General features: G+C 53.8%; 3 protein-coding genes across 3 annotated transcripts; 1 reads left to right on the top strand and 2 right to left on the bottom strand.

The window, feature by feature from the left end:
- Positions 1-1206: 1206 nt before the first annotated feature.
- On the top strand, positions 1207-3022 carry LRP88_12080 (Metallo-dependent phosphatase-like protein; the record flags this gene model as incomplete). Its single annotated transcript, XM_083248488.1, has 4 exons — positions 1207-1221; positions 1284-2120; positions 2171-2697; positions 2749-3022. 4 exons carry the CDS (start codon positions 1207-1209, stop codon positions 3020-3022), a joined length of 1653 nt encoding a protein of 550 aa, XP_083095918.1.
- Positions 3023-4253: 1231 nt separating this feature from the next.
- LRP88_12079 (uncharacterized protein) lies at positions 4254-10523 on the bottom strand (the record flags this gene model as incomplete). The annotated part of the gene is made up of 1 exon (XM_083248487.1): positions 4254-10523. One exon carries the CDS (start codon positions 10521-10523, stop codon positions 4254-4256), a length of 6270 nt encoding a protein of 2089 aa, XP_083095917.1.
- A 2074-nt stretch (positions 10524-12597) lies between these two features.
- LRP88_12078 (uncharacterized protein) lies at positions 12598-13386 on the bottom strand (the record flags this gene model as incomplete). Its single annotated transcript, XM_083248486.1, has 1 exon — positions 12598-13386. One exon carries the CDS (start codon positions 13384-13386, stop codon positions 12598-12600), a length of 789 nt encoding a protein of 262 aa, XP_083095916.1.
- Positions 13387-13485: the final 99 nt, after the last annotated feature.

Here is a 13485-nt window from a genome sequence, read left to right as displayed (position 1 = left end):
GCTGCCTTGCCAGTCATTTTCGAACAAGTAGTAACGGAGGCTTGGCCGCATCGTGCGAGGGAAGACAAGACGGACACTGCTCATGTGGCTTTCCCGTCACCAACTTAACGTTAGCCAACCTAGGCTGAACAGAAAATGTCAGTGCCAGGTAATTAGAAAAGCACGAAAGAGGAGTCCGCATTATTAACTTGAGGGTCTCACGTGGCCGCATTTCGAGCGCATGTAACATCCAACTTGGGTTGCCTGTGCGCTGGAGAAAGGGTCAGCAACAAAATGGAGAGAGCAAAAGGGGGGATTCGAGGCTTGTTCTCGCTCATCTTCTCTGGAAACTGGCGTTGAAATTAGTGTCCTCCTTCGACAAGCTTATAATTGCCATTAATAATGTCATTCACGATGGCTTGTTTTAAGTTGCAATTCCCCAGACTTTTCCATGTTTGAATTGAATTGAAGGAAGCCAGCCTCCCTCACTCTCTTAGATCTAAAACCCCCCGACTCCCGGGCCCTAGCCGATGTTGCTCCACCTGCCCTCATGACCATGACCAGGGGAAAGGAGGAGGAGACACGGAGCATCCATCGTAATAGATTGAAGTCTTGGCTTTTTTTTCTGCTCCTGTTCCGTTCGTTCCTTCTTCAAGGTTTTGCAAGGCGCATGCATGTTGACACACGGAAAGTTCTTTCCCCCTGTCTCCTGGCTCCTTGCCGGGCCTTCCCTTGGTATTAGCTCGCCACATGCTCGCTCTACTCTTTCCTTGTCGCCCGCCAACTCAAACAACGGCCAACCTCATCCTTACATTCAATACTAATCTTTCTCCCCGTCTCCACGTTTTTGTCGATCGCCTCCTCTTTATCGACACTCCAGACGCTTGCGACAACCGGCCTGGAACGCAGAGGCAACTGGCCCGACGACGATAGCTTCAACGCCCTCGAGCGACCGCAACGCGCTTCTGACCGTCGCATCCCAGACTCCCGAGGCCTCCACACAGACGTCTTGTTCGATCTTGGGCCCCTCCGAACCATGCAATAGTAGCCGACGACCCCTTTCGGAAGATGCGAATAATCCAACCCGCGACCCAGCTCCCGAATGCTTGTTCCGTTTCCCGTTTCTTGGCTACCGCTGCTTGAAGTAGCTCGTGGTCCATCTTTCTTCCTTGCTTGAGCAGCTTCTCCCCAAAAAGTTGGGTTCAATTGTTGTTCAATTATCACATCATGACTCGACGAATTGTACGCCTCACCTTTCCTTCGTATGACAGGCCATCAACTAACCACTACGCCCATGGATTCAGGTTCGGACAGCCGCCCAGCTTACTGGCGCTGCCATTTTCGCCTTCCTTATCATCGCCTTCCTCGACCGAAACTACCGTGTCCTCCCCAACTCTCTCCATGGCTACATGCCCTCCCACCACCCAGGTCTTGTCGTGACAGACGCTACGATAGTCACCTGCTCCAGCCTCAACCCTTTTTCGTCATGCGACCTCGACGCTAAAGAATGGCACCGAGTCGACAAGGATCTATACCTCGGGAAAACATGGACCACCACCGCCTACCTTTACGTCAGTCGCAAACACGAGGAGGATCTCACCGAGGATGACACCGTTGTCGTGGATATTATGGTCGGCAAGCTTCACCCTCCGCCAAAGGGAGAAACAGAGGATCTATGGGAGTCTCGTTCCGCCGGACTTTGGCTCAAGCGATCAGCCAAGAAGCAGGCCAGCGACTCTAATCAGGCCGTGACCGACCTGGATGTTCTATTTGGAGATGATGCCGTGGAGGCAAGAGACGGCTGGACCATCACTGGAACGCCTCTCCTCCTCAACACAGGCGGTAGCCTGCCGTGCGTGCAACTGACCGTGCGCCGAGGTCCCCATCGCGAGATCAAGAAACCCCAGCCCCGGATTCGAGATGACGGTCGATACAAGATCATGCAGATCGGTGATCTGCATCTTAGTACTGGTGTTGGCGAGTGCCGTGAGGCCGTTCCAAACACATACAACGGCGGCAAGTGTGAGGCGGATCCCCGTACTCTTGACTTTGTCAGCCGTGTCCTTGATGAGGAGAAGCCGGACTTGGTTGTTTTGAGTGGTGACCAAGTCAACGGTGACACGGCGCCAGATGCGCCAACAGTGAGTGTTCCTGTTCCACCCCTTTGGGTCACCTTTTTAACATGCCCTAGGCTATGTTCAAGATCTTGTCGATCCTCATTGAGCGGAAAATCCCCTACGCCGCCATCTTCGGAAACCATGACGACGAGAAGACCATGTCTCGCGAGGCCCAGATGGCCATCATGGAGTTTCTTCCCTACTCCCTCTCTATAGCTGGACCAGCCGAGATCGATGGTGTCGGCAACTACTATGTCGAGGTTCTTGCTCGAGGCAAGACGGATCACTCTGCCCTGACCATCTATCTCCTCGACACACATGCTTATACGCCTGATGAGCGCAACTTCCCCGGTTACGACTGGGTCAAGCCCAACCAGATTGAGTGGTTCAAGAAGACGGCCGCTGGCCTCAAGAAGAACCATGATGAGTATACTGGTCGGCACATGGATATTGCATTTATCCACATTCCCCTAACCGAGTATGCCGACTTCAATCTCCCTCGAGTGGGTGAATGGAAAGAGGGCGTGACTGCCCCTGTCTACAACTCTGGTTTCCGCGACGCTCTTGTTGAACAGGGCGTCGTCATGGTCAGCGCCGGACAGCGAGTGCCCCGATATCACCTTGGTCTGAATGATTGCTAACCCGGCTTTAGTGACCACTGTAACGATTACTGCTCTCTCTCCTTGTCAGGTGAGGGAGAGAATAAGACGCCGGCCTTGTGGATGTGCTACGCTGGTGGCTCCGGTTTCGGCGGCTATGCTGGCTACGGTGGCTACCATCGCCGTGTGCGTCTCTTTGAGGTTGACACCAACGAAGCTCGCATCAAGACCTGGAAACGGCTCGAGTATGGCGACATCGCTGCCCGTATCGACGAGCAGATCATTGTCGACGGTGGCAAGCCCCAGCCCAAGCCCAACCCTTCATGAGTATACGACGCATTGCTTTCTTCTGGGACGCACCTCGAGGATTCATCTCGCCCGTTTTATATACACTTTCTTGTATCCATGTTTTGGGACAGTGTGCTGTCGTTGGAGCCAGTCGCTACCCGTCTATAGAATGGGGTGGTCATTTTTTTCTGTTTTACGAAAACTGCGTCTTAGGGTGACATCAAGGAGCACTTGGAATAGGGTGGGTTGTTCTTGTATACTAGTGGGAAGAGGTGACGATGGCATAACACAGCGTCGGTTCTGTTCTGGATGGAGTTGTTCTTGGGTGCCGCATTTGATACGTCATAAATACTATTCGACTTATTGGTTACCCTACACTATCTTGTGATTTGATTGTGACTTGAGTTCTATGGGGCGGTTAAAGCAGCCGAGACTATGACTGGTATTATGAAGCTTTCTAAGGTGATGAAGCGACATGGTTCTATTGTATCTATCTGGGTGGGCTATTTATGCATTCTCACTTTCGTATCTGATGAAATTAAGGGATTGTTTAGTTAACCCTTGTATCGAGACTTGACTTATATCCCCCATTTTTATATACACAGCCATAAGGAACTCGTCCTACCCTACGCCTTTTGTTCTTACCTTAGGGGGCACTTCCTGTTAGAAAATGCCGAGATTTCTAATGAGGATTTACGACAGAGTACAATAGCCTCCGTGGTGTGGACAATATCTGTTTCTTTATTCACGATATATCAAGGGTCAACAACGAATGAACTCTTTAACAAGACGTGTATTGCTCCTCTCGCGCTATATACCACCCCTCGACCCCCATCTTAATCAACAAAAAACCCTCCTCATGAGCATCTCAAGACCAAAAAAGACAAGACTCAATGTACTATCCCAGTCCCCAACACCACGTCGACCCTCCCTTCCATCCAGACGCCATCCACTACCCATTTGTCTAGATGCCTATTGCGAGAAAAAACAAGGGGGAAGAGACAATCCCCGGTATACACAGATGCAAGCAATTAAAAAAGTCGAAAAGGTTTGGTATCGCTGGGTTTCTCTTCCACTGCTCATAAGCGGTAAGAAGAGAGGTCAAGAAAAGTGAGTTGGTGCGTACACCAGGGGGGATATCAAAAAGGTTGAGAAAAGGGAAAAGATAATGATGCAACAAAAAGTGCAGATATGAATATGCTTGGGATGCAGGTACAGTAGAAGAAAGAATAGGAGACAAAGGCTCCTTTGTGAAGTGAGAGGAAGACACTTAAGCGGTGACAACCTCTTGATGGACGAGTCTCAGAACCCAGCCTGCCTCGGCGACGCTGGCGCATTGGAAGCACCACTTCTTGACGTTGCCGCCAGTAGGACCTGTGGCTGGGACGACGCCTACGACGCCGTTGTGGTCTTTCATCTCCTCCCAGACACCACAGACAATACCACGGCTGCCCATGGGCGTGAAGCAACCACTGCCCAGGACAGCATCCAGAAGTACAACAGGCTGGTCCGAGTCCTTGCGAGGGATTGTCTTGACTGTGATACGCTTCTCCAGTCCGTGGTCGGCTCGGAGCGCCTGGTGCCAGCCCGGTGGCGGTCGTCGGATCGACAGCCTGCAGTTGCCATAGTCCTCCCACTTGGCTGCCGACACAAGGAGATGGAGTCGGATCTTGATGTCCTCGGTGCCAAAGTTGGCCGGGCCTCGCCCGCTGTTCTCGACGCTGATAGAGGGCGAACGTGGGGTAGCTCCGCCCCAGGACGAGGATCCTGGTGATTTCAAGCTTGCGTTGTAGCGGCTGTTTCTGTCGACAGAGGAGCGAGCCAAGTTGAAAGGCAGGTTTGCAGCTCCTGTGAGTCTCTTGAGGAAGCTGGTGGCCGAGAGAGTGGATGAAGGGGTGGTACTCGCGCCGTCGTGGGATTGAGAAGGGGCACGGATTGAGCTGCGGTAGCTGTTCTTACGGCCAAACCAGCTTCGTCGGCGGCTGCTGGTGTCATCGTTCTCGGCCGGAGGCTTGCGCTCGCCAAAGCTCTTGAAGCGAGCCTCGTTCTCGAGCTGGATGAACTTTTGATTGTTGAGGCGAGCGTGGTGAACGGACATGTAGAGGTTGAAGCAGTCGGGGCTGTTCTGGCATCGGAAGCGGAAGTTTCCTCCGCCGTGGGAGTTGGCAAGCTGGCAGTCTGACCTGACCGACGAGCGGATCTCTAGGTCGACTGCTGTGCTCTGGCGGATGAGGACGAGAGGAGTGAGGTCTAGTGCGAGGATGGGGGCTTCGTTTTGCTCGCTGCGGACGGGGAAGGCTTGGATCATGCCAGGTGTAACAATGACAGAGCAGTTATCCGCAGAGATGTCCTTCCACATGCCCTTGTCGGACCATCTTGAAATCGCGGCGATGAACCGCATGGCGTTCTCTTCAGGCGCCATCTTTTGTCCATGGAGGCCAGCCTGGGATGCAGAGTTGGATGGCGTCAAACTGACGGTTGACCCAGACACAGGAGAGTCGACGAGAGTTCGAGGTTTGGGCAGTGATGATTCTAGTTCCTCAATCAGATCCTCCGGACGTTCTTCTGGAATGTCTTCTGGCAGATCGTCCCTGATGCTGAAGCCCAGCTCGGTCTCAGGAAGATCTACACTTTCAATCTCATCGTCGGAAGACTCATAGTCCGACTCGGTTTCTGTGTAATCCTCGGTTTGATAGCTTCCTGTCAAGGAGGTACCAGAAACGGACGATCCATCCGAGGGCAGGTACTCATGTTTGAGTGGAGAGGATGTCCGTCGCTTGACGCGGCTGCTGGGTGGGAGTTCGATAAGTGGCTTGGCAAACTGTGACTTGGATGTCGGCCCAGGGCTGGGTGTGAGCTCGCGATGAACTGGTGGAGGAGGTGCACCATCAGTTCGATAAGGCGAACCGCTGGAAGTTTTGCGGATGTTGAGAGGATCAGGTTGCAGGCTCTCAAACAAGGGAAGCTGTCTGTCATCGTATCGATAGTCGTTTTGGGTTGGTGTCCTCTGGAGATCATAATTCTCGGGTGACTGCATGGGAGGTGGTGTAGCTGGCGAGGCAGAGCGAGGTCGATACCTGGACGGAAGAGGCCGTTTGCCAGTTGGGGTCGTTGGCGTTGTTGGGCTGGCTGGCGGCGACTCGGCAACAGGAGATCGAGCCGAGTAAGAGGAGTGACGAGATGAACGAGATGAGTATTTGCGAGAGGATCCTCGTACACCCACTGGCACATCCAGCATGTCGGGTTTCGAAGATGGTTCCTCCTCATCACCGATCACGCTGGGCTCCGGCTCCCTCGGAGGGTAGGGCTTCACAGGCAGAATATCCAGCCAATCCAGGATCTGGTCCTCATTGTCTGTTGTGAGGGTGAGCAACTCATGCCAGGGCCTGTCATTGTGTGTTCCCCGAATCATGACCACCATGTCAAAGTTGCTGTCTCCTGTCCGTGCAGAGATGAGCTCAACAGGCACAGGAGGGAAAAGAAGAAAGGATTTTCCCTTGACACCGTTCTCGCGAATCAGAATGTCACCCTTGTCCTCGGGATGGCGCAAATTGTCTCGGTGCACCAGCTCAATTTGACATTCCAGTCGCTGGCCGTTGGAGTGCGACAAGTCAAGCGAGAAAAAGTCCTTGGCGCTGACTTGGCGACTCGGCTCGATGTAAACAGCCTCCATGGGGCCAAGTGTTCGAAGATCACGCGCTCTTGTTGTATCGGTGTTGATGGCATCTTCATCCGTCAGTCTAGCCATCTCCTCTCGGTGACGACGACGGGCCTTTTCTTGCAGGTCCTCGAAGTCTCTCAACAGATCATAAGTGTCGTTGGTTGCGATGATGGAGTCGACACATTTGAAGAACTTGGCCATCTGCTTCAGTCGCAGCACAGGTCTCTTTAGGAGATGAGCGACATCTACTCTCTCTCCTGTGGAATCAATAATATCACCAGACTCGTTTCTGGGCATAGCGCCAATCAAAGAGTCTTCGTCTTCAGGTGCTCCCACTGCGGGGGCAAGGTTGACCACGAGGTCCTGGAATCCGAGTCTCCAGGCATCGAGATACTTGTGGTAAATAGGGACGACGCCATGTCCCCAAGAAGCCAGACGGCGAATATCTGAGACAGGGGCTTTGTGGTGTGCCTTTCGGAGCTTTTCAAGGGCAACACCCATGTGAACCACCGACTTTGAGACAGCATCAGTCTTTGTAGTTGGAGCAGCAGAGCCAAAGAGCTCAGTTGCATTGTCACCATTGACGACTTGAGAAAGGAGAACAGGAATGACACCGTCGACAAGTGTCTTCAGTTCGCGAAGATAGAGGTTCTCATCCTCAGCAAATTCCCTGAGAAGGTCATCATTCGTCACATCGTTGGGTCCGCCTCTGCTCTTGCGGATACTGGGTCGTGATCGATTGCTCTTGATTCCATTGGGAATGTTGTTGTCGTCGGGCAACGAGAGGACGGAGACCAGGTCAGAGTGACGTGTCAGTCGCCTCTTGAGACTGGAACCTCGTTTCTGGGACTTGGAACGTGAGCTACCCCTTGTAAGCACGGTAGATTGGGTGAGGGTAGAATGAGAAATGTCCGAGGTCATATCCGATTCGATGGCACTAGAGTCCTCCTCGGACAGAATTGTCGATAGCTCGTATTGTCCATTGGTTGGCGGCCGAAGTCGAGGTCCTGCCATTCGAGCCGATGGCAAGTCCATGCGGTCATCTCGGTTTGGAGACTTGACTCGTTCTTGGCGGTCCACTGGCTCCTGGCGAGTGACCGGTTCCTGGCGGTTGACTGACTCTTGACGGCTAACTGGCTCCTGACGGTTAACTGGCTCTTGAGGATTAACTCGCTCCTGGTGGCTAACTCGCTCCTGAGGTCGTTCACGTTGCTCTTCAGGAGACATGGATCTTAGGGCCCCCGACATCTCGGCCTTCGGGGGCTTGGAGAGCTCCGTCTCTGTCCAGTTCTCGGTTGAATCGTCATAGGTCAATTCATCATCGTAACGAGAATCATCATAATGGGAGTCGTCATAGTGAGAGTCGTCATAGCGGGAATCATCATATCGCGAGTCGTCGTATCGCGAGTCATCATGTCGAGGGTCGTCATATCTGGAATCCGTGTACTCAGATTCGGGATCATCGCCATACTGTCGCTCCTCTTGACTCTGGTAGGTCTTTGGCTTGGGAAGATGGTTGCCAGACTCGCCCTGGAAGGCCTCCTTCAACATCCCCAGGAGGTAAGCCTTTGGTCCGGTCTTGACAGGCGAGGCTGTGTTCCTCGTTGCTCGAGTTCTCTTCAGGCCCGGGCCGCCCGGTGTCTTGGTCGGTGGCTTTGTGGCTTGTCGCTTCGGTTTGGGTTTCGGCTGCGACCGAGACTCTGGTGATGGTTCTCTGACCGTCTCCTGCTCTGGATCAGATTCAGGTTCTGGTTCTATGTGCGGCTCAGGCTCTGGCACAGGTTCCACCTTTGGTGCTGGAGCCTTCGGTGCTGGTTCTGGCTTAGGTTCTGGACGAGGCTCCTCCTTGACTGGCACTGGCACTGGCACTGGTACTGGCTCTGGTGCGGGTGCCAGATGTTCTTTCGACGCAGCCTTTTCAGCCAAGTCTGGCTTGCTCATCTTTGAAACAGATTCCCTCCGTTTCTCAACACGCGAGGACCTTCGGCGGCTCTTGACTGTCTCTGGAGAAGAAAACATGTCCGAAGCTTCTTCTATAGGGGTTGTTGCCGGCTCAATCTTTTGCTCCTCGACAAAGGGGTCGACAGTGTTGTTGAGCCACTTTTCAATGCTCGGGGGGTTGTTTGGTGCGGCCTGTCTCGGAGGCTCGTTCATCTCATGAATGATCTTCTTGCCCTCCTCCATAACCTTCTTGAACACCTTTGGCATCGACTTGAAGCTGGTGTTTCTCTCGACCTTGGGGCGCACCGGGCGCTTGGGTCGACTACGAAGAGGTCCGCCACGTGCTCTTAGGGGAAGATCGAGCTCAGTAAATGCAGAGTTTCCCCAGGGAATATCCCCAGGGATATCGGCGATGGACTTGGCCAGAATGCTGGAAGACAGGTCGGATCCATCCAGCTGAGAGGCTTCCATAGTTGAGTCGTCCTCAGGGACCCATGTTTCTTTATCCTTGTGAGTCGTCGTACCTGGGTGGTAACTCTTGGGCCGAGGCTTCTTCCCTGATACACTCCGGCGCTTTGTGGGCGTGTCTACCATCGAATCATCCAGCACGTCGACTGGACGGGGCCCTTGGTCGGACTTGCCTCCCGTCCTTGTCGTCTTGGACAAGTCGGATTCGCTTTCAATAACTCTGCTTGACAGTTCAGATGACGCCCCTGTCAAATCCGTCCTGGACAAGTCTGAATGCTGCTTCCTCCTCTCAGACTGCATACTAGGCCGTCGAGAGGTTGGTGCAGATTTTAACCGTAACCTGGCAGTTCGTATTGATCCAGGTCTTGAGGTTCCGGCATTGGATGATACCTCGCTCATGGGCCTCACCCGAATTCCATCGTCGTCCGGGTTGATCGGGGTCACTCGAATGCCGTCGTCGTCCAACTTCTTCATCGGCGTTACTCGAATGCCATCATCTCCCCCTGATACCGACTTGGCAGTTCGTTGAGCTCTTACTCGGATACCGTCGTCTGTCCCCGACACTGACTTGGCGGTTCGCTGGGCCGTCACTCGGCTGCTGTTGACATTGCTCGGCGTCATTTCGCTAATTGTCTCTCCCATGTCGCTCATGAATTCGCTATCAGTATCCCAACAAGGCCTGGATCCCACTGACTTGGAGAACCTGTGGCTTCCTGAGGGCGGTGTGTCAGGGATCTCGACCTTGCTTGCCCACGCCTTGACCTTGTTAGAGACGGACGGGTTGGCGCAATTGCGTGCGACAAAGTCCTTGGGTAGCGGGGCGGGACTCGAGAACTTTTCGGGGGCGCTCTTCTTGGGAAGATTCTTTCGGTTCTTGCGCCAATGTTCGTCGCTAACGACTCGCTTCTTCGGCGGTTTTGCTGGCGTGGCTTCCGGTGTCTTCTCATCCTCCGTGGCGAGACTCTCCTTGGTCTTGTTGTTAGGCCTCTTGACCTTCTTCCTCATCTTGATGCGGACCCGGTCTTCCTCCGTCACACTCCTAAACTCGTCGTCCTTGAAGGCAACGTCGGTGGGTTCGGTCGCCGCATCGTCCGGGTCTCCATCCGCCATGGCGGCAGCATTGGCCTTCTGCCACTTCTTTACACGATCCCTTACGCCGCCGGGAGGCTGAAGCCGCTTGACCTGTGATTGTTTCATCTCGTGACGCAGCTCGGCCTTGACGGCCTCGAGACTCATTCGCCTCTGGCGGTCAGCGGCCAGTCGGGCGGGTGACGGTCGACCCATGAGGAAATCGTGGAGGAGGGTCGGCTCTTGCTTGAAAGACTTGGCTCGCGGTCGAGTGCGGCCCGTAGCCGGCGCCGACTTGGGGGTCGCCTTGGCCTTCTCATCTTTGGAGGCGGTGGCAGATGGTGTAGGAGTCTCGGGGTCTAGTACGGCTTCCTCTGCAGAGGTAAGGTTTGTTGATGACATGGTCTCAGCTACCTAGGAGGAGAGGGGAGTGAGCTCATGACATGGCGATGGCGGGGAAGCAACGTGGTTCGCTTAGGGGATGTGTGACTCGAACGTACCTTGAGCTTGGTAACATGCTGAGCGGTTGTTCAGGAGAGGATCCAGTAATCAGGTTGTGTTGTGTGTATGCGATGCGAGTCGTTTCTATATCGTCAAGCGGTTCTCGACTATATCCAGCGGTTTATCGATCGGAAAGTCCGGCAAAGTTTCCAATAAGCTTTGGGTGACAAGGCGGCATAGACGGAGCAGCCGTTGAACTGCACATGCGTGTGTGGTGTAATGTAATGTAATGAACGGATGGACGTGACGCAATGAATAGGAAAGCGCAATACAGAATCGAAAGACACGATACAAAATGGGTACCGCCAAAGGAAGACACGGGTTTGTTGTGTCATCCACGTCGACGAGATTGGGCGTCCCTGGAGCAGGACCTGGAGGTTGCGTAGGTCGTCGTCTTCGACTTGACCTGCTTGCTTGTGCCGCGGGTTGTCCCCAGTAACCAAATGGGACCCACCTTTGGTAAACAAGACGGGAGACCCCGCCCTATCAGGGACGTCGGTCGAGGGTCAGCTGTGGCGCCGCGATGGAATACAGGGGGCCTCAGTGGAGCAGCTCCAGTGGGTTCTAGCGGGTGGCTTCACCGTCTGGGTGACCTACCCGATCTCCGGTCGATGGATGCCCCTACTGTAAGTTATCTCGGCCATTTTGTCCAACGCCATGAGATGGATCGGCGAGGGATGGGATTGATGTTTTCTTTTTTCTTTGTTCGATCTCGTTCATCTTGTCAATCTTTCCTTCTCATCCGTCTTGTTCTTCTCGTCTCTTCTCCTCCTCACCAACAGCCTGCCAGATGTCCCGCAGGCGGCGAATCAAGCATCAACAACAATAACACAGCATCCTGTATCGACATGGGTAGCCCTCCCACACTTCGACCAAACAGCCGCTAATCGCCATGCTCCGGCCTTGTTTTTTCCTCGTTGCTGACGACAACCGCCTAAAGCAAGGAGCAGTCTGCCCGTCCAATCTCTGCCCGAGAGATTGCAGCCATGCCCTCTTTCTCAGATCCATGGATGGCTGAAAAATGCGATGCGATGCGCTGCGCTTCTGTGTTGGCAAAAGACGCACGTTGGGCATCCATTGACTATTCGCGTTACATGCATGCGGCTTCTTTTTGCCCGTGGTTCGTCATCTCTTGTCCAGTCACGATTCGCAGCATGGATCTCGCTTCTTAACTTTCATGTATGATGGGATATACCGCCTCTTTGATCGACCCGCCCACAGAGTCTCAGATCTTGTAGGAACTGGAATTGTGGCGCTGCTATTCTCGTCTTCCCGTCTACCGGGACCGACGAGATTTTTTTGACCTTTCAGCTCCCATGGACATTTAATGTTTCGGGAACCGTTTAAGCTTGTGCTTCCAGGTCATGCCGTGCCCGTTGTCCCGGGCTTGGACCCTGGAACGTTGCCGTCCTGATGAGGGGATTCCCGGTCGTGTTTGCTCACCCTAGAGCCAATTGGCCAACGTGAGCGGCTCTCGTTTTCGTGCACATGCCGGGGTTAACATGCATCCCGGTCTAAAAGGCATTTATGACAGGTTACAGGTGTCTTTTTCGTAATTGTGTAACCAAAGCTGTGAGTACAACCGAGACGGTGAAACAGGGCGTCACTGAAGAATGCTCCACGAGTACACGAATGCCAAATCTTCAAGATGAGAGTTATAAGTAAGTGTATTGCCCAAAACTAAGGTATCCTCCAAATCCAAATAGGTATCAGAAAACGGATTGCTCCGAGAGAAATGTAATAATGATGCTCCCATGCCGTGTATCCCGCCTCAAAAGTCCACCCAAAAGCACAACCTGATAGTCTCCTCGATGGATCAGCCAAGACTGATCAATCCGAGGGAATGCAGCCTCGCCTCGTAACTCCGACCATGCAGATGAAGAGGTAAGGGAAAAGAAGGGAAAAGAAATAAAAGAGAGAAAAAAGATGTGCAACACCGAAACACCGTGTTATGCAAGACCATGTCCTCCAACCATCACTGACCCTCCCTCGCCGGCAACATGAACCGGACCTTCTTCTTGGGCTTCATAGCCCTCTTCCCTTCACCTTCGACCTCATCATCGCCGACATCGCTCGGCGCAGCGACGCTGCTCCCCATGTCGCTCATCATCTCCTCCTCCGTCTCCTCCTCGATCGACCACACGTCTGGGCTTGGCTCCCTCCACAGTTGACCACCCGCCGCCGCTCGGCGCCGCGCCGTGAGGTTCCGCGACGATGCTCCGTGCCGCCCGCGGCCTCGGGCCCTCCCGCGGAGCTGCGAGTTGGAGAAGGAGGCCGGCGAGAGGAGAGTCGTGTTGGAAGATTGGTTGAAGGCAGGGCTCTTGGGGCGCACGGGGGGACGGCTGTTGGCAAAGATGTCTTGCAGAGAAAGGAGGCCATGCTTGCTGGGCGAGAAGCTGATGTATTCCTCATCGTCGTCGTCTTCGTCCTCGTTGTTGGAGGTTGAGATATCAGAGCTTGTGTCCGGAGAGATAGGGCGCAGACCTGGCTTGCGGAGGCCGTCGAGGGTGGATGGGCTCACACTGCGGACGATGGGACGAGGCTGGCTGGCGTCTTCGATGCCTGCGTCAAAGTCCATCATGACTTGATCCAGGTCATCGTCGTCCATGTTTGGCGCCGGTGTGAGAAAGTATGTAAGAGGATCATCGTCGATATCATCCAGAGACGGAAGCGGGTCATCCTTTGTTGAAACAGTTGGCTTGAGGCGCACCTGAGTAGGTGGCCATGAGTCTCGACGAGACCGCATCTCAGACTCAGTCGGCATGAAAGACATGCGAGTGGTGGGTTGAATATGAATAGGTTGTTTGTTGAGGCCCGCAAGTGATGGCGTGCAAGGGCTCTTTATAAGTGGGCGGCACGAGAA

Source organism: Fusarium phalaenopsidis (assembly GCF_050370095.1).
Source record: "Fusarium phalaenopsidis strain FUZ10S chromosome Unknown contig_32316, whole genome shotgun sequence".
In the NCBI taxonomy this organism is placed as follows: domain Eukaryota; kingdom Fungi; phylum Ascomycota; class Sordariomycetes; order Hypocreales; family Nectriaceae; genus Fusarium; species Fusarium phalaenopsidis.
This window is presented reverse-complemented; position numbering and strand designations above follow the sequence as displayed.